The 27,145-nt window shown below is 36.5% G+C and overlaps 1 protein-coding gene across 2 annotated transcripts in view; it reads left to right on the top strand.

Annotated features, from left to right (window-relative positions):
* PRKCI (protein kinase C iota) overlaps positions 1 to 27,145 on the top strand; it is a 71,306-nt gene extending 44,161 nt beyond the window's left edge. For both annotated transcript variants that reach the window (XM_006057466.4, XM_006057465.4), the window contains 12 exons: positions 1,678 to 1,732; positions 2,877 to 2,935; positions 5,950 to 6,126; positions 6,565 to 6,662; positions 7,572 to 7,658; positions 9,600 to 9,735; positions 15,162 to 15,249; positions 16,377 to 16,502; positions 17,875 to 17,954; positions 19,600 to 19,689; positions 20,428 to 20,543; positions 24,523 to 27,145. In XM_006057466.4, coding sequence (XP_006057528.1) covers positions 1,678 to 1,732; positions 2,877 to 2,935; positions 5,950 to 6,126; positions 6,565 to 6,662; positions 7,572 to 7,658; positions 9,600 to 9,735; positions 15,162 to 15,249; positions 16,377 to 16,502; positions 17,875 to 17,954; positions 19,600 to 19,689; positions 20,428 to 20,543; positions 24,523 to 24,610 — 1,200 coding nt within the window. In that variant the 3' untranslated portion in view covers positions 24,611 to 27,145. The remainder of the gene's footprint in view (positions 1 to 1,677; positions 1,733 to 2,876; positions 2,936 to 5,949; positions 6,127 to 6,564; positions 6,663 to 7,571; positions 7,659 to 9,599; positions 9,736 to 15,161; positions 15,250 to 16,376; positions 16,503 to 17,874; positions 17,955 to 19,599; positions 19,690 to 20,427; positions 20,544 to 24,522) is intronic.

Genomic DNA, 27,145 nt, shown 5'->3' with positions numbered 1-27,145 from the left:
TGTACCATTGTATAGTGACATTTTTAGTTGAAATACAGTAGGACTGAAAATATTGATAAAATACTAATAAATCATGTTGGTATGTGTGGTTGTCACATAGGATTCACAGGAGATTTAAATTCACAGTTGTCAACGTAAAGGATTCATGCTATTTAGCCTCTTCGTGAATCTATACCACTAAGGAAGAGCTTTTCGCAACATATTTCACTGAGGGAACTACAAGGATGATAGGCGTAATACTGTGTGTCAACTCATGGATTTCTAAGCATTGCTCACAATACAGATCTGATTTTCAACATCAGGGTTCTTTCAGTGTCCTTGAACAGCATTTGTTTTTCTGTTCAGTTCAGTTCAGTCGCTCGGTCGTGTCCGACTCTTTGCGAACCCCATTGAACCACAGCACGCCAGGCCTCCCTGTCCATCACCAACTCCCAGAGTTTACCCAAACTCGTGTCCATTGAGTCGCTGATGCCATCTAACCATCTCATCCGCTGTCATCCCCTTCTCCTCCTGTCTTCAGTCTTTCCCAACATCAGGGTCTTTTCAAATGAGTCAGCTCTCCAAAAACTGGAGTTTCAGCTTCAACATCAGTCCTTCCCATGAACACCCAGAACTGATTTCCTTTAGGATGGACTGGTTGGATCTCCTTGCAGTCCAAGGGACTCTCAAGAGTCTTCTCCAACACCACAGTTCAAAAGCATCCATTCTTCTGCACTCAGCTTTCTTTATAGTTCACCTATATATTCCAGAAGAAGTTCAAGGGAAGCTGTGATGCTCCACTGCCCTTGAAGGAGTCCACATGGAATGAAGAAGTACTGTGGGAAGTCTGTTAGTAACCATCATGCCTTGGATCTGTGGTCCGCACCCCTCCGCTCCGCTCACTGGTTGCCGATCCATGGGGACCCAGGAGCGCACGAAATGCTGCATTTGTCTTTCTAAGTTGTCTTTTAAACAGGGGTCCCCAGGCTCCTAATGCCTGATCTAATACCTGATGATCTGAGGTGGAGCTGATGTAATATTAATAGAAAAAGTGCACAATAAATGTAATGAGTGTGAATCATCCCAAAACCCTCACATGCTGGGTCTGTGAAAAAATTGTATTCCACAAAATCAGTCCCTGGTGCCAAAAAGGTTGGGGACCACTGTTTTAGAATGATTATAACATATTTATCCTTAGTACCTACTCTGGACATTGTGAAAGTAGGTTTTAACTGGTAGCTCATTGATAGTAACATTATTTAGCTAGTTCATATAAGTTTACAAATGGATTTATGGTTAGAGAGGTTGAAAGCCAATCTTAACAACAGCAGAAAGCCAGAAATTGTGAAAATAATTTATCCAGATTACTGATATATTCTTGAGTATTCTTAGTCAATGGAATGACTTGTGTGAGTTCATAAATGCAGAAGGATTTAAAAGGGACTGAAATTCATTTTGGTTTTTCCGCGATCTGTAAAATGTGGCTAACATTACCTCATTCATAGGAATGTTGTATTGTTTCATGTAATACAATTAAAAATAAATTGTATATAGTAGTATAATCCTTACTAAGTTACATTTCAAATTTAAATTTTAATATGCTGTGTCTCATCAAAATGATATTGTTTCTGGATTTATGGAAGTATTGATATTTAAAAAGAGTCCACTAAGTTACTGTGTCTTTGGAAATGATTGTAGGAACCCATGATGCCCATGGACCAATCATCCGTGCACTCAGACCACGCACAGACAGGTAAGAATGATGGAGGCACAAGCTACTGCTCATTAACAAAGTGTCACCTAAAGGCTTCTGTATGTGAATCTTTCGCCTAAATGTAAAGACATTTATATTCTTCCCAAATAAAACCTAAGTAACCATGCTGCTAAGCTGCTAAGTCACTTCAGTCGTGTCTGACTCTCTACGACCCCATAGACGGCAGCCCACCAGGCTCCACTGTCCCTGGGATTCTCCAGGCAAGAACACTGGAGTGGGTTGCCATTTCCTTCTCCATGTAACCATATTTTGGGGATTTAACATCAATCACAGTATTTAACATATATGTTTGGCATTTTTAAAAGACAACTATGTAAACTACAGCAAATGACTGTTTCCTTTAATTCTGATAAATTTCTTTGAGACCTCTTTATATACCAAATCTATTTTTTTTCAATAATGAAGATGTATTGATTTTGTGGACTGTTGACTCTATTCAAGTGACATTTTAAAATAAAACTCTATTATGAGATGAAGAAATGATGTAAAAGATACAGAGATGCTGTATCAAAAATTCAAAAAAGATCATGTGAGTTCAAATGTCTAGTAGATACAAAACCTTCAGTATGTCTCTGAGAAATTTGGAGAGCAATTACATGGGACATGGCAGCCTGATCTGGGATGAATCAAGAAAAAGGGACTTTTTCTAGAAGGACAGAATGTGGCATCTTCTTCATGGAAGAAGCTAGTTATATGAAATGTAGGCTTTTTTGGCCCCAGCTGCTTTAAGGAATAGAAACCTGGAGTCCAATCTAGTCTAAACTAGAGACCCTCCATCTTTTATGTCTCAGTCATACTAATATAATTAAATAGGGTTTAGAGGGTTACCCTTTTAGAAGGAATTTGTAAAGAAGAAAAATATATTTTAAAATAGCAAAAGTGTTTGTTAAAATCAGTAGTCACTATTGATTGGTTCGTTCTCTTTACCCTCATTAGAGATTAGAATTTAACTGATATTTGTGTATAATTTGTTATTAATAGGACAGATATTCAGTTTTAAATGATGAACAATTATTGAAAAATAAAAAGTAAAAATTAAATGAGAAAATTTTGTGTAACTTAGTTAATGTGTACTGTGTTTTTCTTTTTTTTTTTTTTTAAATGTTTGGGATTGGGTTTTTAGTAATTCCATATAATCCTTCAAGTCATGAGAGTTTGGACCAAGTTGGTGAAGAAAAGGAGGTAAGATAATTAGTCTTATGGTAAATTATGTCATCAGCTTTTTAATAACACATGACAGTTTAAAACCATGACAGATTGACTTGCTTAAATTTTAGGTCATACTGGAAAAATACAGGGATGATTTTTAATGATTCTAGAGTTTTATTCTGATTGAATTTGTTAATTAAATTACTAAAATCATTTAAATTAAATAGTCTGGTGTGGTGGGATAACTTATTTTCATTTTAAGGTAGCATAATCTAAAAATTATAATGTACTTAAGAATGGTGTTTCAAAATATTTGGTAGTATTGTTTAAAAATCTCGATCCTTCCATTTTACGGACTAATGGTTTATTTAAAGTATAAATAATTAAACATCTTAACTGCCCATCTTTTTTTCTGACTGTTAAACAGTTTATCAGTTTTTTAAACAGTTTAATTTAAAATGTTGAATTAAAATGATAACCAATTTTTTAAAAAAAGCTTATGGTAAGATTTAGCATGCCTCACACGTTTCACTCCCACTTTGACTTCTGAGAAACAACCTTTTTTAATCTTTTCTAGTTGTGTCCACAATGTGTTTATCCCTTTCTTTTTCAGGTTTTTCAACTTTATATACTTCTGGCCACGAAAGGTTTAAACTAGTATACTGTGTTGTGCTGTGCTAAGTCGCATCAGTTGTGTTTGGCTCTTTGCGACCCTATGAACTGTAGCCCACCTGGCTCCTCTGTCCTTGAGAGTCTCCAGGCAAGAATACTGGAGTGGGGTGCCATGCCCCTCCTCCAGGGGATCTTCCCCACCTAGGGATCGAACCCATGTCTTACATCTCGTGCATTGGCAGGCAGGTTCTTTACCACTAGCACCCAAACTAGTATACTGCCTCCTCCTTTTCTCTTTCCATTGTTTGATAAGTGTATTATGTTTTACTCTGGGTTACCTTTTTATTATGGAAAATGTCAAGTATCAATAAAAGTAAACAGAATACTATAACAACCCCCTGTGTCCATTACCCAGTTAAAACAATTGTCTGTACATGTTTTGTCTACCAGCTTCTCTCAGTCCCTTTGGCTTAGATGGTCAAGAATCTGCCTGAAATGCAGGATACCCAGGTTCAATCCTGGGTCAGGAAGATCCCCTGAAGAAGGGAATGGCAACCCATTCCAGTATTCTTGGGCTTCTCTGGTGGCTCAGACAGTAAAGAATCTGCCTGCAATATGGGAAACCTGGGTTTGATCCCTGGGTTGGGAAGATCCCCTGGAGAAGGAAACAGCTGCCCACTGCAGCATTCTGGCCTGGAGAATTTCATGGACAGAGGCGCCTGGCAGGCTGTAGTCCATGGGGTTGCAAAGAGTCGGAAACGACTGAGCGACTTTCACTTCCCTCACTCCTGTACTGTTTTGAAGCACATCTGTTGGTTACCTGTTTAGTCTCCTATCCCAGTTTCTTGTATCTCTTTTAGTTTGTTTGACATTCTTTTGCTGTTTTATTACTGATTGTTCTAGGGATTGCATCTTACACCCTTAACTTACTTAAATTCAATACAGATTATTAATAATTGTTTACCATTTTCCAGGATATGCAAGGACCTTAGGGCACTTTAAATTCACTCATGCTCACTTCTTGCCTTTAGTGCTTTTTCTGTCCTATTTTAAAATTCTGCATGTGCTTGTTAGTGTTTTTGAACAGTCAGTCCTTACTTTGGTTTATCCACATCTTATTCTTTTGTTCTGTTTCCTTCCTGTGTGTCTGCTTCCATATGAGATCATCTTTTTCCTGAAAAACTCAGTGTTTCCTTTAGTGAGAACAACTAGTGATGGATTTCGTTAGTTTTTGTTTGTCTGAAAATGTGTTTCTTTCACTTTCATTTTGAAGGCTATTTTATAGGCTTTAAGATTGTAGAACTTTGGGGGTGAGGGGGGTTTAGGCCCTTTAAAAGGTGACTTTCCACTGTTTTTGGCTTCTGTCATTTCATTCAGACTTATTGTTTATGTGAAGAAACTGTTATCTTCACTCCATTTGATTCTCTTTTATGGTTTCCTATTAACCATACTTAGTCTATACATTGCTTTATCTTTTTAACCATTTTCTGCATTCTTAATCTGCCCTAATCTGGTTTCTTTCACTCCTGTTTATTTATCCTTGTTTCCCAAGTCAGATTATTATTTCTACATTTTCTTTTGAATCATCATTCTCCTTCAGTTTTCATAATACTTCCCCACCCCCACCCCCATTGGTGCTTACTAGTTTATCCTTCTGAAAAGTTGCTCCTTGCTTTTGTTTATACTCTTCACTTCAGAGAATTCACACTTAATTCTCATGGGTACATCTGTTGGTTGTATGCTGAGAATTTTGCAGGCATCTAATAAAAGATTATCTTTAGTCATCTTTGTGAAGAATCAGAAGCCTAAGTTTCTGGTTCTGAATGATTTACAGGGCTGATTGTCATTCCAAAGGAGCCTTGATATTGTGTAAATAAGAATGTTTTACATTAGCTGAGCTGCCTCATGCTTGCTTTCTGCCTGTAGTTTTAACTCAGCTTTCATACATTAAGCTCCTAGCAGACTCATCTTGATGAGTAACTTCTCACTGTAACTTCTAACTTTAGTGTGAAAAACTGAGCTCATTATCTCATCAACTCTGCCAATCTTATCCTGTGCTCACACTTTCTTTTTCTGTCAGTGATACCTCCAATCTCCTGGTCACCAAAGTTAGTGTCATTTTTTTTTTTTTTAATGCTTGTATCTTCATTGCCTCCATACCCCAAAGTTATCAGATTCTTTTAAAGACAGCTTTTAAAGTTTCCCAGGTTTCAGCTTCTTCTCCATTCCAAACACCACCCCTCTGACCTCAACTCATGAATTTATCCTATCTCTTAAGTAGTATGATTGTATCATTTGTGTTGATGTAAGAAAATAATTAAGAATTTAAATCAGAAAATATTTAAAAATCTTACAGGTGTATCTAGGTGTTAGAAGTATATTGTGTTATGCAAAATACTTCAGGTATAGCTCTTTGATATAAATGTTCTCAACAGGCAATGAACACCAGGGAAAGTGGCAAAGCTTCTTCCAGTTTAGGTCTTCAGGATTTTGATTTGCTCCGAGTAATAGGAAGAGGAAGTTATGCTAAAGTACTGTTGGTACGATTAAAAAAAACAGATCGTATTTATGCAATGAAAGTTGTGAAAAAAGAGCTTGTCAATGATGATGAGGTAAGCACAATGATGTTTTATTACCTCTAAACTATTACATTGGCTTAAGCGTATGATATCAGAAAAGATGTCAATGTTTGTGCCTTATTGTTTTAGTCTGCTTTTCTAAATACATGCTTCAGACTGCTTAAAATATATATTTAAAGTAGTCTGATGATTATTAGGTTTAAAAAAAAATAAACATCAAACCATATTATTATCAAGGGAAAGTACTTGAGCTTTGTAAAAGTTTGCTAGACTCTTTAATAATATTGAAAGATTTGCTGGGTAGTAGTTTCTCTTTGTATATAAATTATTATTTCATGATTATCAATGCTTTTGATGTTTAGCCTAATTAGTAATTGCATTTATGGTAATAGAATTACTAAGAACAAATTTGTCATAGTTTTGATACTGTCATTCTAGTTTGACATAAATTTCTTTCATATTTTAAAATAGGATATTGACTGGGTACAGACAGAGAAACATGTTTTTGAACAGGCATCCAATCATCCTTTTCTTGTTGGGCTGCATTCTTGCTTTCAGACAGAAAGCAGGTAAGGTTGAAAGATAATGGAATGATTCCTGGGTTTGACACAATAAGAACATTTTGGTATATTATACAGTAAGAACCCTTTTTACAGTAATTCCTGAAGTGGAAATCACCTGGAAACACAACAGTACTGTGTTTATAATTGCCTGCAACTCCTGTTGGATCAGCATTAGGAAATTACCTGCTGCTGCTGCTAAGTCGCTTCAGTCGTGTCTGACTGTGTGTGACCCCATAGATGGCAGCCCACCAGGCTCCGCCGTCCCTGGGATTCTCCAGGCAAGAACACTGGAGTGGGTTGCCATCTCCTCCAATGCATAAAAGTGAAAAGCAAAAGTGAAGTCGCTCAGTCCTGTCCGACTCTTCGCGACCCCATGGACTGCAGCCTACCAGGCTCCTCCGTCCATGGGATTTTCTAAGCAAGAGTACTGGAGTGGGGTGCCATCGCCTTCTCCGAGGAAATTGCTTTACACCAAAAAAAAGTCAGAATTATGGCAGGAGAAAGTAGATATCCAACCTTTTAAATATCGCCAAAATTCTAGTTTTAGGACTTAAAATTTCCTAGAGTTTAATTAGGTGGTAAATCCTAACTTCTTTCACTTTAAATGACAATTGGAAATGACTTACATGGCACATTCTAAAATTGGGGTGGGAGTGAGAGTTCAGGATCGCAAGTGGTACTACTTGAGAATGAAAGTAGCAAGTTACAGAATTATTATCTTTGGTTTGCTTTCTTGTATCTTCTGTGATTTCTCCTCCAGTCACCCTTTGTTTCCACCAAATTCCTGGAATGTTTGTTACGGGTTTATCTTGTAGAAGGCTCTCTGAACTGTGACTGGTCTCTAGTGTTTAAACTGCAGAAGTGACACAGCCCTATTTTGGGTCTTGGTTTCATGTGTTCTCTCCTGTGTTTTAGATTGTTCTTTGTTATAGAGTATGTTAATGGAGGAGATTTAATGTTTCATATGCAACGACAAAGAAAACTTCCTGAAGAGCATGCCAGGTAAGTTTTGTGTTTATTGTTTCTGTGTGTTGGATTTTGGTAGGAGTAGTTCTGGGACTTTTTGTATGTCGGTGGTTCAAAACAGTAGATAAATCATTTATTTTGATTCCAACTAATTCTCTGTAAGTCATGTAGAGGCTGAGCTAAAAGTTAATTTATATTGTAATATTACATATATAGCATTATATATTACATATTTAATAATATAATTATAAGCAGTTGAGAGGTATAAACAGTATTCAAGGGGAAACCTTTAGTCTACTAAGCTCAATTATTTTCAAATATTTTGTCTATTCAGTATCAGCCACTGAAATAATTAATGAATTTATAAATACATATTAATCTTATTATGTATGCAGTGATCTCTGACAGTTTTTTGTTAGAAGATGATTGTTGGGACTTCCCTGGTGGTCCAGTGGTTAAGACTCTGTGCCCTCAATGCTGGGGACATGGGTTCAGTCCCTCTCAGGGAACTAAGATCCCTCCGGCATGCCTCACAGCACAGACAATAAAATGAAATAAAAAATAGAATAAAGGTTATTGTTCATATATACTTGAGCGTAATGAAACAATTCCTCTTAACTATGATGTAATTCTGACTGTTCTTCCATAGTTATAGTTTCTGAAGTATTCTGCCTTTGGCATTCCCCCCTTTGATTCCATATATGTTGATTAATAAGAGAAAAGAGTATTAAATATCATTTGTTTAGTGCCCTTAATTTGATATTATTATACAAGATAGTAAATAGTTTCTCTAGGACTTTGGTGGGGAAGGATCATGGCCTTGGATAAGAAGTTTAATCCGTCAGTGCCGTATTTTGTTTTGTTTTTTACTCATAATTAGAAATAATTCTACCCTTCTGCACTTCACGAGAGTAATGCCAAAAGGAAGCAAGTGAGTTTGCATGTGTATTTAACAAAGGTTGGAGACTCATTTTAAAAAAATAACTTATTTAGTGGAAATCTTGCTATTCATTGATATTTCTTATCAAAAAGAGTTAATAACCTTCAATTTTATAGGAAGGTGTAAAGTGTATTAATCTATCTTGTTGTTTAATTTACTGTATGTTCATTATTTATTTCAGCTTTGACAAATGGTCACCCTTCATAGCAAAGCCACAGATGATATTTTGAATTGTGGATATAGCCAGTATTTGTTCCTTGTTTGTTCCGTTGGACTAAGGGAATGTAGCCTAGTTTTTATTTTATTAAAGTGCCCATTCTGGTTTTAAACCATCTTTGCTTTTGTAGGAACCAGATACAGGATAAGGGCTCAAGTTCCTTGTTTTTAGAATTACGTAGCTAGAAGGTGTGTATTACACATCTCCAAACATGATCACCATAATACTCACCAAAGCAGCTTTATTCAGGTCAAAAATTTTCCTATCACCATTGAGTTGGTGGCAGTTCTGAAAATGTCTTCCTGTTATAGAATAATTTAACTCATTTTTTAGAATTTTGGTGTGGGTTTTATTATTTGAGTGGTCAGCTTTCAGTATTCTTTCCATTTTTGACCAATCAGTGGTTCTTAGCCTTTTGGAAGGTCATTTGTCCCTTAGAGAAGTGATGAAAACTGTGGAAACTATAAAAGATATCCATACAACTTTGTATCCAGTTGTAGGAGTGTGGACATTCTGAAGTCCATCCAAGGACCCAGATTAGGAATCCCTGTTTGAGACTTTCAAATTAAACTTTATGAAAAGTATGGGTTTAATTTAGACTGGAACTTTTATAATTGTGTTTGGGGCTCAGCTATTTTAAAGTGGCGCCTCAATTTGTGTTTTGGTATTATTCCTAAAAACATTGGGAGGAAAAAAATCTTTTGACATGATTTTGATGTTCTGGTTTGCAGATGGAAGTAGGATTTAAATACCTTCCTCTAGAAACTTACCACGATTTAAAAACTTGAATCAAATGAGTTAATTTTTCATTTTATTTTAGATTTTACTCTGCAGAAATCAGTCTAGCATTAAATTATCTTCATGAACGAGGGATAATTTATAGAGATTTGAAATTGGACAACGTGTTGCTGGACTCTGAAGGACACATTAAACTCACTGACTATGGCATGTGTAAGGTGAGGGAAGTTTCTAGTTATTGAGAAGATCTCAACAGCTCAGGAAATTGTTTTGGTCAAATAATTTTACAGTCAAAACTGGGGAAATAGTTGCTACTTTGTGCTAAAATGGCAAAAAGTATCCTAAACAGAGACAGTTGTACTGATCTCCTATCCATTTATGAAATTCCACATTTTCTATGAAGTTACATGTGCTGTAAAAGTTCATTTCTTTTTATTGTCTGTATTTTTTTATCTTGAAAGTCGTGCTACTATTAAATAAAATCTGTAGGTAAAGACTATCTGCAATCCCAGACTTTAGCACAACAGCTTGCATATCATCTTCCAAGTTTTTGCCTTTTGATTGTGACTCTTTATAATGCACTCAAGATTTTCCCAGGGAATCTAACATTTTTTCATATTTAAATATCTGACATAAAGTACAATAGAGCAAACTTACGAATTTTAGTTATTCTCAGGACATGTCCTTTATTTCTGCGTGTTTTATTCATTTTGTAACAGTGTTTCATTTAAAGGTCCAGTCTTTTTTCAGAAAATGTGTAGGGGACTACTCTCCTTGTCAAAATAACCTAGACAGAATTTTCCTCACACGGTAAATGTGGTAGCAAGCCTGTGAATGTGAATGTGTTAACTGCTTTTCCCCATTCACCTAAGGGAAGTGCCTCTAGGGCCTGCTTCTTTTTTTTTTTTAATAAATTTTTTAATATCTATTTTTGGCTGCACTGGGTCTTTGTTGCTGCACGCAGGCTTTCTGTAGTTGCGGTGAGGGGGAGCTACTCTCCAGTTGCAGTGCTCGGGGTTCTCATTGCAGTGGTTTCTCTTCTGGAGCACAGGCTCTAGGCGCCTGGGCTGGGTAATTGTGTTGCAGGGGCTCAGTTGCCCAGTGGCATGTAGAATCCTCCCAGACCAGGGATTGAACCTGTGTGCCCTACATTGGCAGGTGGATTTTTAACCACTGGACTACCCAGGGAAATCCCAGCCTGACTCTTTTATTCAAAGAAACTTGAGCATCCTGTTTTGCCTAGAAGATATTAAAGAAAACTTATTACTTGATCTTTTCTTACTCTTAATGAGAAATAATACTGGTTTGTTACATACTCTCATTCTTTTCAGAGATCCTCAATCAATTAATCAAGATGTTTGATAAATCTTCTAGAGGTTTTTTTTTTTTTTTTCAGTAATTCTTCAAATTGGTTGTTCCACTTACCTCCTTTTCTGCCTCCTTCTCCAGGAGTTGTTTAATGTTATTAGTAGGAAGCGATCCCAGAATTTGAACTTGTGTTCAGAGACCTTACCAACAGTACTTTGTCTCTTTTCCAACCTAATACATTTACACTCAATATTAAAGCTTGTGGGAAAAAAGTCCCCTGGAAATTGTAATGTTCCTATGTTATGACTTAAGAGTCAGTATTTAAACTTGCCTAAAGTCTGACCTTAGGCAAATATTAGATGAATTTCTCATCTTTATAATTATTCTTTGAGAAATCTAAAACACTAAGATTTTTTCCATAGTTTTTCTAGAAATGCTTTCTTTAGGTTTATTTAATTTAATTTCTTCAGTTTCTCACTAGATGCTTTTATATAAGGAATGCAGAGAATAGTGATGACTGGAGGCATATGAAAACTACAGTTAACATCTTCAGAGTTTGAAATATTTTATGAATATTGATTTTTTTATTGACGGAAAACTTTAGCTATTTTATAAATTGATGTGCCTCCAACTATTTTTTATCAGCAGGGGGATTTCATAATAATATCTGTTTTATGCTGTAAGTAATTTGGCTGATAGACGTATATTCAGATATCCAGTCCAAAGCTGAATGATTTAGTACAGCTCTTTTACAGGTTAACAGACTACATCCCTTGCCTCTGACTCTTACCCTGCAAGTGCATGTCATAAACCATCACTGTATGTCAAGCCATTGCCATTAATACAAAACATCTTAAATCCCATTCATATTTCTTTGTAGGGCATGCCTTGTTTTACTGTGCTGCACAGATACTGTGTTTTTTACAGATTGAAGGTTATGGCAACCCTGTGTTGTCAGATGATGGTTAACATTTTTTAGCAATGAAGTTTTTAAAAAAATTTTATTGAAATATATTTGATTTACAATATTGTGTTTAAAGTATCTTTTAATTAAGGTATGCATTTTGTTTTCAGACATGATGCTGTTGCACATTTAATGGATTACAGTGTAGTGTACGCATAATTTTTACGTGTACTGGAAAATCAAAAATATTCATGTGACTCAATTTATTGTGATATCTACTTTATTGTTGGGATCTGAAACCAAACTGCAGTATCTCCATGGTATGCCTATATATAAAAATAACATATATACCCCTGTTAGGGATCATAAAAAACCCTTGCAGTCACAATATATATTACTAAGTATTTCTTCTAGATATTTATATTCATATTATATATAATAGTATAAAATCTGAAGAAAAATACATACCCCATACCAGGAATATCTCTGCAGGAATTCATAAGAACCTCATATAACAGTGGTTGTCTCTAAGAAGCTGAAACTGGATATGTCAGACAAGAATGGGAAGAAGACTTGATTTTGAGTCTGTATTTTCTCCCTCTTTTTGTTTGGAATTTTGTACCATGTAATTTAACAATAGGGAAATGGTTAAATTCTAGGTACATATGTTGAGTTGAATTTTGTAGTTATTAATAATAGGAAATCTGTAATTACATGGGAAATTACATACTTACAAAGTAAAAACAAAGCAGATGTTTAATTGTATATTTAGTATTATTCAGTTTGTATTTAGCCTTTTATTGTTTTTCATTTTAATTGAGATGTGGTTGATTTACAGTATTATATATTTTAACTGTACATTGTGATTCACAGTTTTTACAGATTGTACTCCATTTATAGTTATAAAATGTGGACTGTATCCCCTGTGCTGTACAATGTATCCTTGTAGTTTATTTATTTTATACATGGTAGTTTGTACCCCTTAATCCCCTACCTCTACTTTGCTACTTCACTCACACCACTGGTAGCCACTCGCTTACTCTCTGTATCTATGAGTCTGTTTTGTTGTTTTATTATATTCATTAGTTTTATTTTAAAAATTCCACATATAAGTGATAGCATACAGTATTTGTTTCTCTGTCTGACTTATTTCACTAAACATAGAAGCTTCCAAGTCCATACATGTTGTTGTTTATGGCAAAATCGCATTCATTTTTGTGGCTGAGTAGGAGAATCCCAGGGACGGGGGAGCCTGGTGAGCTGCCGTCTATGGGGTCGCACAGAGTCGGACACGACTGAAGGGACTTAGCAGCAGCAGCAGTAGTAGTATTTTATAAATGGTTTCCTTTCTGTGCAAAACCTTTAAGTTTGATTAGGTCCCATTTGTTTATTTTTGCTTTTGTTTTCTTTGGCTTAGGAGACAGATAAAAAAATATACATATTGGTACAGTATATAGCAAAGCATGTTCTGCCTGTGTTTTCTTTTGGGAGTTTTGTGGTTTCTAGTCTTAAAATTTAGGTCTTTAATCTGTTTTTATTTTATTTTTGTGTATGGTAGGATAAAATGTTCTAGTTTTATTCTTTTACATACAGCTGTCCAGTTTTCCCAAAACCACTAATTGAAGAAACTATCTTTTCTCCATTGCATATTCTTTCCTTTGTCATAGAATAATTAACCATAAATGCTTGGTTTATTTCTGGACTTTCTATTTCTGTTCCATTGATTTATATGCCTGTTTTTGAGCCAGTACCACACTGTTCATTACGTTAGCTTTGTAGTATAATCTGAAGTCAGGTAACATGATTCCCCTAGCTTTGTTCTTTTTTCTCAAAATTGTTTTGGCTGTTTGGGTAGATTGTCTTTCTATTGTTGATTTCTTATTTAATTTTCTTTTAATCAGAGAATAGTCTGAATGATAATGGTGCTTTGAAATATGTTGAAATTGCCTTTATGCCTTGTATTTGGTCAGTATCCCAAATGTACTTTAAAAAGCATATGTAATTGGCACCCCATTCCAGTACTCTTGCCTGGAAAATCCCATGGATGGAGGAGCCTGTTAGGCTGCAGTCCATGGAGTCGCTAAGAGTCGGACTCGACTGAGCAACTTCACTTTCACTTTTCACTTTCATGCATTGGAGAAGGAAATGGCAACCCACTCTAGTGTTCTTGCCTGGAGAATCCCAGGGACAGGGGAGCCTGGTGGGCTGCCGTCTACGGGATCGCACAGAGTCGGACACGACTGAAGTGACTTAGCAGCTTAGCAATCTCTATTTTGCATGCAAGAAGTCTCTGTCTCCCTCCTTTTCCCACACACACACGCACACACACACATATATATATATTCTATATGTGTATATACTATACATATTTTAAACTTTAGCTTTTGTTCAGATCTCCCTCTGCTTACTAATTTTTTGTCTGTATAATCTTTCTTTCTTTTTTTTTTTTTTTATATAGATGTTTTAAAAATCACCTGTCATGATTGGGGATTGTACTATCAGTCTGGGCTGCTATAACAGGGTACCATAGGTTAGGTGGCTTAAACAACAAACATTTATTTCTTATGGTTCTGGAGACAGAAGTCCACGATCAAGGTTCTGGAAGATTTGGTGTCTGAAGGTACCCTTCCTGGTTTGCAGATGACTATCTTCGCATTGTATCCTCACATGGTGAGGAGACAGACAGAGAGCTAGCTCTCTTTCTCTTATAAGAACATGAAGCCCATCATGGGGCTCCAACCTCATGACCGAATCACCTCCCCAGAGGCCCCACCTCCCAGTGCTGTCACATAGGTTGAGTGTCGGGGGCACATCAACATTCAGACGATGGCAGGGACTCTGAAATCCTCTTAATTATTTTGCCCATTTTTACTAGTTGCATTTTGAGGCTGTATTGTTAGCTGCATACTCGTTTCTTTTAGCTTCTTGGTGATTGTTCCATTTGTTGTTGTGTAGTTGTTCTATTTGTACACGTTAGTGTGTTCTACCTTAATTTCCTCTACCCTGTAGCTATTAAAATACAAAACCAATAAATATGTGACTTAGGAGAAATGACCAGAAGGGAAACAACATAATGCTTCATGGTTGTGTTAGGAAGTGGGATTTAAAAGCTTTTCTTCATAAAATATGCTTCCTTTGACTCATGTAATTTACATTTTTATATTATAATTTTACTTGAATATAAATTATTTTAAATGCCGTTTTCATCTTAATTGAATTCTACCATATCTAATGAGGTCAAGTTTTCTTTAAGGTATTTAGTAGCAACCTGTGGTTTTAATAATAAAAGCAGCTGTGCTAGTGATATTTTATTTAAGCTCAATATACTACCTATAGAGGCTAACCTTATATGAAAATGAAATAAAAGAGGTTAATTTAAAACAAATATTGCATCTTATTATTTTCTTCCTTTTTTTTTTTTTTAAATAAAAGGAAGGATTACGGCCAGGAGATACAACTAGCACTTTCTGTGGTACTCCTAATTACATCGCTCCTGAAATCTTAAGAGGAGAAGATTATGGTAATAATTTGGTGGTATTTTGGCCATGTGATGGAAGGGTGGTTAGATGTGATACCAATTGCATTATAGTATACTAGAGTATTTCAGTACTGAGCTTATTAACATAAACTTTCTTGATCATCTTAAAACCTACTAAAAACTCCAAATTCTGAAATCAGAAACAGTGGGACTTTGATAGTATTTGGGGATGCCAATTTGAATATGGCAAGCACTTAAGAGTACTGGCACTATGCTAAGCAGTTTGCATATATTAACTAAGTTAATCTAATCCTTTTAATAATCCTATGAGATAAGCACAATTAATTGACATTTTACAAACAAGGAAACTGGTAGACAAAAAAATTAAATAACTTGCCCAAGGTCATGTAGCAGGAAAGTGGCAGAGTTGGGATTTAATCAACCATGTAATTTCAGAATCATAAACTTCTGTAAGATTGTTCAGATTTCCTGGGGTATTTCCCCCAGGAATCTGAAAGATGGAGGAAAGATTCCCTGCTTGTCAGAAACCAGAGGTTGTGTTTATCCTAAGAGAACATTTGGCCCTTTGGGTTCTGGCCCTTCATAAGAAAACATTTGGCCCTTTGGGTTCTGGCCCTTTGATTTCAGCAGTTGTAAAGAAGGATGGCTATTCTGATAGCTGTTTATAATCTGGTTCCAAAGTCCTTTCAGGATCTTTAATCAGGTAGCAGAAGATCAAGTTTCACACCACGAAAGGTTATTTCAAATATAATTTAATTATGTCCTCAAAACAAAGTATTAGAGGCAGGCTCTTGAGTCTGTAATTATAAACATATTTGATGGGACAGAGTGTACAGGATAATTGTATAACTTGGCATAGACATATTGGTCTCTGCAGCTTAGTGTAACCAACAAACATATTTGGGAAGAGAAACTCGTGTTTCATTTTCTATATTTTATTTTTTAAAGTTATCGTTTAGTTACCTCCCTTCTTTGATAAGTGAAATGTTCTTGTAATCCTCAATGCCTGCCATGATCATGATAATGCATTTCAAGTTTACTTTTTCATTATGTTTATTTTTTTAATTATATAATAAAATTAATCTCAAATTACTGACATTTTAGAATGTGGAATGGATAATTTATTGCTTTAAAATTTCATTTTGAAGGTTTCAGTGTCGACTGGTGGGCTCTTGGAGTACTCATGTTTGAGATGATGGCAGGAAGGTCTCCATTTGATATTGTTGGGAGCTCGGATAACCCTGATCAAAACACAGAGGATTATCTTTTTCAAGGTAATTTGTAGTATTTTACAGTCTCTGTGAATAACTCATCCTAAGGCATGAATGAAGACAGCTATAGTTATTACTTTCTAGTAAGAAAGAGGAAGAATAATCTGGAAAATATACCCCTAAACACATGAGTTTGTTTTTGCTGTTTTGATCTATCGTTCCTATTGCTTAGTTTTTGGTCCCAATTGCCAGTTACCTTCTCATACTCAAGAACGATAAGGAGGTGACTTCAGATTGTACATCACAGAGGTTGGAGGAAGGAATTGTGTGGCCGGAGAGGGCAGTCTTTTCACCTGGACCACAATGCTGAATGCATAAATCCAAGAGCAATAATGGGAAAAAGCAGAGTACTAAGGAGATAAAAAGGATCAAAAGGTCAAGGAAAAAGCTCCGCAGTTGGAAATACAAAGAACTGAACAGAAAAGAAACAAGCAGACAAGCACAAGGACCCCGAACACACCATCCAAAGAAGTGCAAAAATTGCCATGAAATTCTACATTTAATGACTAAGGCCATTACAGAAAATGAATAGATATTTCATGTAATAGGAAATCTAGCTTTCTGTGAAAAATCTGGAAACACTTTTAACCTCCTTAGTCAGGGGTGTGCACATTAAAAATTAATGGGCTTCCATCACATACCTACACATTTGGCAAAAATTTTAAAGTCTGACAACACCAGTGTGAGTAAGGGTTAATAACAGTGCTGGTGAGGATATGAAGCAACTGGAACTCTGGTGGATGGAGTGAAAACTGACATGACAACTTTGGAAAATAATTTGGCAAAGTCTAATACAATCAAATATAGTAATACATGCCACACATTTTACAGACACTAACCTGTTGAAACCTTATAACTCTCCTATGAGGGCTTCCTTGGTGGCTCAGTGGTAAAGAATCTGCCTGCCAATGCAGGAGATGCAGGTTCCATCCCTGGGTCAGGAAGACCCCCTGGAGGAGGGCATGGCAACCCACTCCAGTATTCTTGCCTGAATAATCCCATGGACAGAGGAGCCTGGCTGCAGTCTATGGGGTTTCAAAAAAGTTGGACACGACTTAGCAACTAAATAGAAAACAACAGCAACACCCCTATGAATCAGGTATTCTTTTTATTCCAATTTTACAGATAAGGCAACAGACACAGTAAGGTAGTCAAAGAATAGAACCTACGCATGTAGTGATCAAAACTGTTCAGAGTAGAGGCTCTGAGTAGGAAGGAAAGGACTAGGACTGGGAAGGTACACAAGATGCTTAGATAGTGTTTGTAATGTCTGTTGTTTTCTGCTGGAATGCCTTAAATATCTTATAGTAGAAATATAAAGATGAAAACCCTGTAAAAGTTAATTATAATAATGCTGTAAATTTTATCTTTCTAGTTATTTTGGAAAAACAAATTCGCATACCGCGTTCTTTATCTGTAAAAGCTGCAAGTGTCCTGAAGAGTTTCCTCAACAAGGTATAAATTGTATATAAAATCGTTAGTGATTTATCCCTATACAAATGGCACTGGTAAGGAGAGTTTCAGGCGACATAAAATTCCAAAACATCAAAGTGTATAATTTTTCCATTAGATCTGGAACTTGTCTCTTCACCAAAGGGTGCCTTGGCAGAATGAGATCCTGAGATGCGTCATCCTTTCCGTTCTGCCAGTATCGTTTACCCCTAGCTTTGTATCACGTGTGGTGTTTGTTTTGTTTTGTTTTTTGGCTGCGCTGGGTCTTCACTGTGGTGCATGGACTCGTGTCTGATTGTGGCACTCAGAGCTGCTCTTATGGAGCATAGGCTCCAGAGTGTGTGGGCTCATGCGTGTGGTGTTTTTAATGTAAACAGAAAACACCACGTGCTCAATTAGAGAAGAACTGCATCTTTGGGGATAGCCTCAATTGTACCTCCATCTCTATTTTTTCAGTTTCCTTTAGATTATTATTATAGAATGTTTTAACTTATTGAGCACTTGGTACAGTAGTGTTCTCTGCAAATTCTCTTATCACAACCCTATAATTAGAAATTATTCAGAAAAAATAAAATGCTGAAATGTTGTCTCTTTAAAAAGTCTAAACACCATTCTGTCATTGTTTGTTGCAGTTGATAGGCTAGAAGATTTTTTTTTTTTAATATCTTTATTTTATTTGCTTGCACTGGGTCTTAGTTACAGTATATAGGCTCTTAGTTCCCTGACCAGGGATTGATCCCAGGACCCCTCCATTGGGAGCACAGAGTCTTAGGCACTGGACCACCGGGGAAGTCCCTAGAAAAGTTTTAGGATCTAAAATTACGACTCTGAATTATTTTTATTCATAACGCTCTAACACCAAATGTGTAGGTTTCTTTCCACACCACCAACCGGTTTTCCATCCTCTTACTTTAAAAATCTTGTTTAAAAATAAATGGTAGGTTAGAAAGTAGGTTGATGTGTGTTTATTTTCTGAGGTAAATAAGATAATGAGTTTTAATAAAATAAATTCAAGCTTGTTTTAAATGAGTATTTTATGTGAGGAAAGATTTAAACTGGAAACCTTAGTTTTAAACACAGTGAAAAATGAAGGTGAGAAGTGTCAGTATGCAAAGCAGAATGCCTTTTGCTTTGGGAACATGTTCTCATTCACAATAGTTGTATAATTTGCAGGCTGCTTCTCAGTCCAGTGATTCAGATAATGGTTGTATCGTTGTTGTACACAAATTATGGTTGTTGCTATAATTGGACACAGGGCTTTTAAATTGAGCTAAAAACAAACTGGTGAAGTTCGAGGGTTTGTGTGTTTTGAGTATCACTCCAGCCCGTGTCAAAGAAAGAGTTGGGTGTTGCCCAAATACTTCTGCTGCTCTCTTTGTCTTCTTCCCATTTTTCTTTAGCAAGGTGTGGTGACATCTCTGCACGTGAGTTACAAGGATAGCTGGAGAGGCGCTGTGAGGAAATCTTGCTTGTCACAAGCGTCAGATACTCCTTTGATTATCTAGTGTTATATTTTCTAGAAATGAAAGGTAGACCATTCTGATTTCAGATATAAAGGTATCATATAACAGACACAAAACACAGATCACAAAGGTGATTTATTCTGAAGCAGAGTATTCACCCAGCTCTTGAAACATTTCCACCATAGGACCCAAAGGAACGATTGGGTTGTCATCCACAAACAGGATTTGCTGATATTCAGGGACACCCATTCTTCCGAAATGTTGATTGGGATATGGTATGTACATTTTGATTATTTTATATATTGTTGTTCAGTTGCTAAGTCCTGTCCGACTCTTTGTGACCCCATGGAATGCAACACACCAGTCTTCCCTGTCCTTCACTGTCTCCCAAAGTTTGCTCAAACTCATGTCCATTGAGTTGGTGATGCCACCCAATCATTTCATCCTCTGTTGTCCCCTTCTCTTGCCCTCAATCTTTCCCAGCATCAGAGTCTTTTGCAATGAGTCAGCTCTTGGCATCAGGTGGCCTAAGTATTGGAGCTTCAGCATCAGTCCTTCCAATATTAGTTTTCATTATTTTCTTGGGCCAAAATTTATTAATGTAAAAGAATATTGAAAAATCAGTGTATCAGAGCTTACATAACTTAAAACCACTCTTTAAAGTGCTTTTTTAAAAATTTATTTTTTAATTGAAGGATAATTGCTTTACAGAATTTTGTTGTTTTAAAATCACTTTAAATGACAGAAAACAACAAAATTCTAAGTGCTTTTTAAAAAGCATTTAAAACTGTGAAAGCTTAGAATATGAATTTAATGGAGCAGGTTGTAGTAGTATTGGGGCCTGCATCAATGTTCAGATTTGTCAATTATTTCCATCATATGAATATTGTAGAACCAGGCCCAGGGACTCACTTTAATAAGACTGGGAAATACCTGAGGACAGAGGAGACGCACAGAGGTGGAATTTTTCTAAGAATGTGGGCTTGAGCTGTCACCCATTATGTCTCTTCTAGATGGAGCAAAAGCAGGTGGTACCTCCGTTTAAACCAAATATTTCTGGGGAATTTGGTTTGGACAACTTTGATTCTCAGTTTACTAATGAACCTGTCCAGCTCACTCCTGATGATGAGTAAGTATTTCTGTAGACTGAAATATTTTTAAAGTGCTTTGATAGTCCCATATTTTAATAACTACACAGTGTTCCATGATCAGATTATCTGATTTTATCTAATCATCCAGTTACAGGACATTTGAATTATACAGTTACAAAAACAGTACTTGTCATTTTCTCCTTTGCTGACATGTATTGTCTCTAATTCTCAACAGCAGTCTTACAAACCTCGTCGTCGTCCTCTTCATTTTACAGGCGAGGAAACCGAGGCTCAGAGAGGTTAAGCAAGGTTATGCAGCTGTGAGTTGACAGAGCCAGGATCCACACCCAAGTCTGACTAAGGCCTGTGCTCTTTGCACTGCACTGCTTCCCACTGTGATAGTGACCATCTTGGTCTGAGTTCCTGAGTATTACCTTTAGATAGATTCCTAGAGGGGGAATTAGGTCAAAGGGTTTGAAGTTTTTAAAGCTCTTGATATATATTACCAAATTACTTTTTAAAAAGATTACATCAGTGTGTCAGATCCAGGCAGCAGTGATCTGACATACTTTTTGTGTTTGTATCTTGGAAAGATATGGCTTAGAATAACTTGGGGATATTTGATCCTTCAGCTGTCGTTAACCGATTCATTCTGTCATGTCATGGAAGCCCTTTCTGCTTGGCAGTCATTTTACTTTAACATCTGGTTAGTTCTCATCACATTCCTCACCGCAGCTGTTCCAAACTCTCTCTACATTTTAGAAGCCTTCAGTGCTCCCCCTGCCTCCATCAGTCTAAGTGGATTAACCTTGCCTTGAGTGGCCTGCCAGGGTTGAGACCTCCCTGCTGTGAGCTTGCTCCATTTCCAGCCATCGCCAGACCGCCGTGCGTCTCAGAATTGCTCTCTAACTCGTCCCAAACTTTTGCTGCTTCCTGCTTCTTGGAAGGGTGTCCCTCTTATGCATGGGGTAGCCTCCCACTTTGCTCAATCTGTTTCCTTCATTTCCTCCAGGATTCATTGTGTCAGTTATCCCCATTCCTTCACCTTCCTTAATTTCTCTTTTCCAGCTTCTTCTCTCTGCTTATAAATATGCTCAAATATGGTAATTTTCCCCACTTCTTTGAGCCACCACATTTTTCTCTCATCTTCTTTTCATCTTCAAGCTTTTTCAGAAATACTTAATAGATGCTTATGGTAAAAGAAAAATAAATAAGCACTGTCTCTAATAAATTCCTTCAAAGTAATCAACATTGACTGTCTGACACTTTCTTGCTGCCAGCACTTTAATCTCTTACAATTGAACCTGCTCTTTAAGCTTTTAAAGGTTGAATTGGCTTCTTAATTTCTAGATTTTAAAGCACTTTTTGATCTGCCCCGTCTCCTCCGATGTCTGTAAAGCATCCGACACTGATGGCCTGCTTTAGTTGGTGCTGTCCATCCTGGTTCTGCATTATCTCCTTAACCACTTGTCATCTTATTTACCCTGTCCCCTTGAGACTAGGATGCTCCATGATTCTATTCATGACTGCCTTCTCTTTGCAACATGCAGTTTATTCCTTGGAGATTTCAGCCAGCCCCGTAGCATGGAAACCAGCTATTAAATGCCGCCCAGCTAAATTGGCAAATAATTGTTGACTAAAGACACTAGTAGGCAGTAAGCCTTGATTGTTTTTGAATGTGTAGTACTTAGCATAGTGTCTTTTGTCATTTCTCACAGCAGTGTGTATTAGAAGGAGCACTGGATTTAATCAAAAGATGGAAATTTGAATCCCCTCACCACCTCTTACCAACAGGGTACCCTGGGTCTGGGTTACATAACTTCTCTGAGTCTGTGTCTATTCATATCACCTACTTCCCAAGGTTGCTGTAAAGAATAAATGAACAACGGTTTCTAAAGCTCTGAGCCACCGCCCTCTTATCTCCCCTGAGCTTCATTTCCCCTTAATAGTTCAAACATCTCTCCTAGTTTGTCAGACAAGCACCTCAAACATCTGAAGTGTAAATTGTTCACAATCAGGTCCTTGTTTTTATTTACCCTTTTCTGCTCATTGTACCACCATGTATTCCTTTATTCAGATTCAATTATCTGAGTCAGTGGTTGTTGACTCCAACTTTTCCTTACCAAACTGTATAATACCTTCAGCTGCCAAGTTCTTATCTCTTTTTCCTTTACTTCATCACTTATGTCATTTCTAATTGGCTCCTTCTTTGCAACCCATTCAGTACATACAAAGTACCAACTCCTTTAATCAGTTTCCTTCAGTAAACTCCTACCTTGCCTAGCAGGTAAAATCTGTCCCCTTGGTGAGTAACTAGTCTCCCATCATCTGCTCGAGCATGACTTTCTAGCCATATCTCTCACCATAACATAAGCGCCGTGTTTTCATCAGGCTCAGTTACCCACCATTCCCTGATAGCATGCTGTTAACATTTCCTCTCTATTCCTCATCCTTTTCACCTGTTGAAATCTTCCCCATCTTTCAGAGCTCCCTCAGATGTAATCAGACCTTTGATAGATCAAGATGGACCTCTTTAGTGTTAACATCACTGGCTTCTTTGAGCTAGCCATTACCTTCCTTCCAGCATCCTCTGCCTTCTATTCCTGTGCTCCAACTCTAATAAATTACTGACCTTTCCCCAGACTTACCATAGTCTCTCATAATTCCATTCAGTTAGTGTTTGTGGAATGATGCTGCCTTTCTTGATTTTGCCAAGTAGAAGTCACCTTTTTCTTTAGAACTGTGGTTAGAGCCTGGAGAAGGCAATGGCAGTCCACTCCAGTGTTCTTGCTTGGAGAATCCCAGGGACAGGGGAGCCTGGTGGGCTGCCGTCTACGGGATCACAGAGTCAGACACAACTGACTTAGCAGCAGCAGTGGTTAGAGCCGGAGAAGGCAATGGCACCCCACTCCAGTGCTCTTGCCTGGAAAATCCCATGGACGGAGGAGCCTGGTAGGCTGCAGTCCATGGGGTCGCACAGAGTTGGACACGACTGAAGCAACTTAGCAGCAGCAGCAGCAGCAGCAGCAGCGGTTAGAACAGGGCTTAGCTTGTCGTGTAGGAGACTCAGCAGGTACTGTTTTGTTATATGAAGTACCTTCCCTCTTGAAGGAAGGGGCCATATCCTGTGTAACTTTGTTCTCTGCAGTATGATAGGTGCGTTTAAGTACTAAAATATTTGATGGTAATAGTCTTGTATACTTAACTAGAAGCCCAGTGTAGCAGAATGCCAGCCTCTCTGCTCCCTGTGACCCACTGCCTCCCTGTGGTGGCCCTCTGGATCTTTCAGGGTACTTCCTCCAGTTTTTTCGTTTTGGTTAACTTCTGGGCTTTCTTTTCACTATGTTCCATCTGGTTGTTGAAGTGAAAGTCGCTCGATCGTGTCTGACCCTTTGCGACCCCATGGCCTATACAGTCCACTAAACTGCATGCTGATTCAGCCCTGGGTGTTCACCTATAATTATGATGTTGTTTGCTGCTGCTAAGTCGCTTCAGTTGTGTCCCACTCTGTGCGACCCCATAGACGGCAGCCCACCAGGCTCTTCTGTCCCTGGGATTCTCCAGGCAAGAATATGAAGTGGGTTGCCATTTCCTTCTCCAATGAATGAAAGTGAAAAGTGGAAGTGAAGTCGTTCAGTTGTGCCCGACTCTTAGCGACCCCATGGACTGCAGCCTACCAGGCTCCTCCATCCATGGGATTTTCCAGGCAAGAATGTTGTTTAGGTCAGAAATTAAGATTACCTAAGATTGTGACTATTTGTGCCTTTTTTATTCCCAGTCTTCAGTTTTGGACTACCTTTTGGTTCCAAACTTGCTCATGGGATTATAAGTCTTTTCTGATTTTCAGTACTGCTGATTCTTCTAGAAAATGTTTGGGGGTTAATCTAAAAACTTGTAGATTTTCCCCCCATAATTTATAAATTAGCCTTATTTTTAATTTTTAATCTTATTTTACCATTTAAGTAAAAAAAAAAATCGAACAAATCTTAATGGTGAACATTATTTTTCTTTCAACAGTGACATTGTGAGGAAGATCGATCAGTCTGAATTTGAAGGTTTTGAGTACATTAATCCTCTCTTGATGTCTGCAGAAGAATGCGTCTGATCATCCCTGCTCGACTGTGCATTTTGCTTGTGTTGCCATTTAATGCATGGATAAACTTGTTACCAGTCCGATGCAATGAACCATTTTATATTTTTCACCTACAGAAAAAACACTCAGTACCTTCTGTTGTTGGCTGTAAAAGTCAATGGTTACATCTCAGTTTAACTACGAAAAAAATGAAACTACTTTCCAGACAATCCTGTCAAAATTTAGTTACACTGGTAATCCAGCAACCTACTGATGAATAATAAAGTTGTCTTTTTTGTGCAAAGGAAATACTAAAAAGAGTTTCTGTTGCATTAAGGGACATGGTGGGGTTATATCATAAACCTCCTATGATTTTTGTCATATTCATGAGGTCACTTAAGTATTTAATTTTGGAATAAAAGAGTAATTCAAAATACAACTTGTTATATTACCTGTTACTTTCTGAGTTATTCATGTTTAAAAATTCAGCTGCAAATTCTGTCATTGCCTTAGAAGATTAATTTATTGATTTTTAAGGCAACAATTATTAATAATACAAGATGTTGGTTGCTTAGAATTGAGGAATACAGAGTCTTCTGAGGAAGAGAATGGACACATTTTATTAAGAACCAGATTCCAAATTATTAGCTGGCTGGCTTTGAAAAACTGATTCAAGTGATTTCTTTTATAGTGAGGGGTTAGCTTCTGAGTTGGTCCCTGCAGTGGGAACTGTAACTGGAATGTTAATAAATGTAGTTCAGAGAACCCAGACTTCTGTTAAGTGGAACACTTCTCAGTATATTAAAAAAAAAAAAAAAAAATTAAAAACACTTAAAAAAAAAAAGTGCAATGGTAATATTTATTTTTTATTGGAAAGTAAATCCCACAGTCTCTTTTTGTGATTTGATCTAAATAATAAAGAAGCACTAGCTTGTTACCAAAAACTTGTAAGAACACTCCATTATCCAGTGGACACAGAATGTATACTATTTTTTCCTTGTAATTCAGTATAAAGGAAAATAATTTATCTTCCAAATAGTGTCTTAACCATGCTTGTTTTTTCCCCAAACCATACTTTCATATCCTGTTTTGGAGCCTTCAATGAACTTCAGGAAAAAAAGAATAAACATGAATAAATGTTCAGGATGTGCACACACATCCACACTCATCACAGTTCCAACTGCTTAAGTGAGTTTTAGTGAAGTAGCTAATACATGTAATCAGAGTAGAATACATATCAGGGGCAGAGTTCTTCAGATTATTTTTAATATTAGTGCTTAACAATTATTATTTAAAGTGATGCCAATGATAGTGTCCTGTTGTTTATTTTTAAATATTTTTTTATGAAAAGGGACTTAAAAAATAAGCATGATCATTTAAATTACTTATAAATGTCCAATCTTAGTAAAATGTAACTTTTAGGAAAGGTATCTAGTCTTAAATTTAAAATGACTTAGTATATGTAGGCATTTAATAAATTGTCTCTTTTTTGACGGGATTGCTACATTTCATTTGAAATGTAATTTTTCCAAAGTTTCTGTCCATGTACTACTCTCTTTTCTTTGAATAAGTCTGAAAGCAGTGAAACCTCAAAGGAAATGTTTATATAGTTCACATGTTTATTTAAGAAGTATATATGTTTCTCTTAAGACCTGAAACTTGTTTTAGGACAAAAAACAGTATTTACTTCAAATCATAAATTTATAAAAATTTTTGACATATCAGAAAATACTTTATGATCTTGCTTTTAAATGGTACTATTTTCCTTAGGACATTTGTTCTCAAATTTTAGAATGTGGAATAATCACCTAGTAAGTTTGTTATAAAAAGCACATTGTTGGACCCACCTTAGAATTCTATTGGGTCTCGGGACCTCAGTTTGAGAAGCAGGTTTGTTTTTTTAGTTACTTTTATTTTGTCCTTAGTTACATATTAGAAAGAGTATTCATGATAAAACATTTTGAGAAGGGTTAGATAGTTACTATCTTATCTACAATTTCAAATAAATTTTCAATAATTGACTTCAAGTTAGATATCTCCTAAAAAAATTTATCAGTTTTCTATCAATGTTACAAATGATGAGACATTTTTCTGTGATGAGGTTTTAACCGTTATTCAGGGTGGCCTTTTTTTTTTTTAATTTTTTTTAAAATAAGATTTACTGTGTATATTTTATACTGAATTGCATTACAAATATGTTTTTAACTGTATTTTGTTTTTTTGTAGTCCTTATGTGCCATGACAGTTCTTTTTATATTACATAGAAGTTGTCTCAGATACTCACCAGGGGACTAAGACAGTTGACAGAATGGTTGGAATTTTGGTGTTCTAAGAAAAAATTTATTTTACATAAGCATGTATGTGGTCGAATCATTTTCTGTGTATGCAGCCTGAGCCTGAAAAGGATTTCAGGTATTATGCTTGTTTAGTACCTGTACATTTACTTAAAATAATTTTTTTTGTTTTGATTTTTGTCATGTAGAATACTGCCTTGGTCTAATGTAATCTGTATTTGTGTACCTTTTTTTAAATTACTTTAAAATCTTTAAATAAAATGTTTAATACTCA

Source organism: Bubalus bubalis, chromosome 1 (genome assembly GCF_019923935.1).
Source record: "Bubalus bubalis isolate 160015118507 breed Murrah chromosome 1, NDDB_SH_1, whole genome shotgun sequence".
Lineage (NCBI taxonomy): Eukaryota > Metazoa > Chordata > Mammalia > Artiodactyla > Bovidae > Bubalus > Bubalus bubalis.
The sequence above is the reverse complement of the archived record's forward strand: the minus strand, read 5'-3'. Positions and strand labels throughout refer to the sequence as shown.